Consider the following 3,139-nt stretch of genomic DNA (forward strand, 5'->3'; position numbering starts at 1 on the left):
AGTGTAGTTTGAGCAACTTTCAGAGCTGACTTGGGTTACATTTAGAATGTAAGCTGTGTTTCTGCAGCTTCACTTGAGGCTAAATCACGGTTCATCACGACAGCTGATGGATGTGAATGAATGCAAAGTTTTACCTCTTTTGATATTCAAAGAAAGAAATACAACCAAATGGACTCACCATGAGTGAATGCAAATGAGATACGCAGTCCGAGGATTAATCTGTAAAAGACTAGAAAATAATTTTGAAAATATAAAGAGGAATATCGAATTGACCAAAAAAAAGTGGAAATAGATTATTTCATTTATTTGTCTTTTATTCCACATACAGCTTCTTTATTCAGGCACTTCTATGACTCTAAAATGATTTGTTTATTTCAGTGATAATGAAAGAAAACACACAGATACACACAGTATCAACAAACCTAAACCAAAATCTCTGTGACCAAGTGCATCAGAGTTTATGCATTTATCTTTTGTGCTGCATTCTGCACTCTTTGGTTTACAAGCGATCGTATTTCATGTAAGATGAAAGACAGTTGTTTCTTTTAACAGACGTTTACTGGTTTTGGCCTATTGCTGCGTCGAACATCTTCTTGCGGCCCTCCATGCCTGACATGGCCTCCACATTTTTCCTCCAGTCGCTCACCTCCGCCGTCTTCTCCTGCACAGAGAGCAACACAGAGAGTTTTTGTAAAGACTGTGGTGTTTGCTCTGAAGGTTTTCTGCACATTTGTATGCATGACATTTCTATTCAGCCAGAGCCTCTTCATGAAACAAACACTCTTGGTACGGAGGAATCTGTGTTAAACATTATATCTCGACCTTCGCACCGGTGGTTTTCATTTTGTTTTGGCAAAGCTGAGTAAGCTCATGAGTCAGTGTCACACTCTGTCAGGCTGACAATCAGTCAAAGGCTTAAAGTGCAAATGTGCAACATAAATCACCACCATGGGAAACATCTCTGCCAAAAGCTGCACGCTGTGTGTCGTTAAATGAATCAGGATTGTGTCTTTTGGCTGAAAGCATCTCCATATCTTTGTATATTTTTCCCCAAACCCACCTTTTCTGTGTCCTCCTTCTTGACTGATTTGAGATTAGCTCGCAGATCCAGAGAGACCTTGTGTTTGGAGCCCAGTAGGGAGCGCAGGATGGCATCAGCAGAGACCCTCACCCTTCTCAGGCTGGGTCTCTTGAACTTCCCTCGCAGGTCCAAGACCTTGATGTTCAGGTCTTTGATCTGTGGAGAAGAGAGGAAGTTAATCTCGGCCATTTTCTACAGATTCTACATCGATTTAACCGTCCCATTGTAAAATCAGCCAATTTAAAACTAAACTGTATTGATGTTTGGACAGAAACTACTTGTTTAACACGCATTTATCTTTGTGTTGTCTCTGTGGAAATGATCAAAGCTGTTCATTGTTATCTTTTTTTGTTAACTGGCGTTGAGTTACCTCTCTGGTGTTGTGCGAGACTTTGGCTTGAATATCATACCGCTCCTCGTCCACCACGTCTATTTTGGCGTGCAGCTCTTCACACAATGCCTAAACAGAGAATAAGAGGAGGTGGATGTCAACTTTATCACCTCCTGAGTGTAAAAACATCATTATTTTAGAGTTTTAGCTTGCAAATATGAACAACTCTGTGGTGAACGTGATCTTCTACCTGCAGCTCATCTAAGGACATGCTACAGATCTGTATAGGAGGAGATTTTTCATCCAGGTACTTTGACTTCTGTTCCTCTTTTTCTTCCATCTCCTGCTCCAGCTCCTCCGTGGCCGTTGCGACCATCATGCTCTGAAACACCACCATCAAAGTCAATTTCACTGTTTGACTTGCTGTGATGACGCAGTCTGTGCAAATTGACAATTGGCCTGAGGACTCACCTTCAGCATGAGCTTCCGAGAGGCTGAGATTTTAGATTTTCTCTGCCAAAATAGATATTTGTAAAATTCATTGCAACATTTTAGTAGTCCAGGGATAATCTGTTATATTATTAAATTCCTTAGTGAGTAGTGTCTTGTGAAGTCTTACCTCCAGTCTGTGGGAAGGAAATAAAGAGAGGACACAGAAATGTAGCATTAGCATCCAATTGCAGATTGCACAAACTTTTGATGATTGTTGGCATATCACATTCAATGATCAGTTATGCAATATTTCTATATGATACTTTATCATCTTTCAATGGAGTTGTATCGTGATGAAATCATGCTCTGAGATATTGTGATAACCAATTACATCGTCTAAATATAATAAACGCACATTAACTAAAATTTCTCAGATAATCGGAATTGATGCTAATTCTGCTTATTGGAATAGCCTAGTATAAGTCAAACTATTCTTTTAATCTGATTATTCTGTATTTGCGTGCATGCATGTAAATGTAGTCAGTGTGTAGCTGAAAGTATTTACTCGTTTTTTTCTCTGTAATTTGACTTGAAATTATTATGTTCATATTGCCCTTCAGGTAATTCTCAGTACTTTGCCATGTTTTTAATTCACACAGGACTATACAAAAATACTACCATGTGGTTATTTCATAGATTATTTGTTTTATTGAAGTACCAGAAAACATGCTACATATCGTGATATATACAGTATATTGTTGAGATATGAAATGACCTATATTGTAGTGGAAGATTTTGGCCGTAGCCCTAGTTTCTATAGATAAATCCTATTTGCTATATGATACTCTAAATGGAAACAATAACAGAAACACAATACACTTACGCTTTCTCAGGCATCTTGGCTATTTCAATTCCCCCTGGAAGACAAAAATAAAACCTTTTGCCTCTGAAGTGCTCAACAGTGGGGACCACTTGGGTCGAGCCCCCAGCGGGTCTTAACTATGGTTTCCCTTTTAGCTCCACTATAGACACATTCCACCACACAGTCGCCCGTATAGTATTACAAGAATGGAAATATACAGTGTATATAGAGACACATTGATCTTTTAAAGCTGTTGTCTAATGTTAGTTTTTACTCCATGGCTTTTATTATTCTTTAACAATGATTTGTAAATCATACATTAAATAAAAAAAAAATACAAAAAAATTTAAAAATACAAAAGATAGACAGTGAAAAGCATAATATCTTAACAATTTAAATGCTGGAATAAGTCATTGTTTGACTTTTTGTTTGT

General features: G+C 37.9%; 1 protein-coding gene across 1 annotated transcript; it reads right to left on the reverse strand.

Moving 5' to 3' along the window:
* Window positions 1-324: 324 nt before the first annotated feature.
* On the reverse strand, window positions 325-1,928 carry LOC137873982 (troponin I, slow skeletal muscle-like). Its single transcript, XM_068712523.1, has 5 exons — window positions 1,884-1,928; window positions 1,663-1,794; window positions 1,452-1,541; window positions 1,061-1,237; window positions 325-661 (listed from the first exon to the last, which is right to left on the reverse strand). Exons 1-5 carry the CDS (start codon window positions 1,890-1,892, stop codon window positions 557-559), a joined length of 513 nt encoding a protein of 170 aa, XP_068568624.1. The 5' UTR covers window positions 1,893-1,928; the 3' UTR covers window positions 325-556.
* Window positions 1,929-3,139: the final 1,211 nt, after the last annotated feature.

The sequence above is a fragment of the Cebidichthys violaceus genome, unplaced genomic scaffold (genome assembly GCF_023349555.1).
Source record: "Cebidichthys violaceus isolate CVI_PGR_0920_01 unplaced genomic scaffold, fCebVio1.0.p SCAF_17, whole genome shotgun sequence".
NCBI classification, from domain to species: domain Eukaryota; kingdom Metazoa; phylum Chordata; class Actinopteri; order Perciformes; family Stichaeidae; genus Cebidichthys; species Cebidichthys violaceus.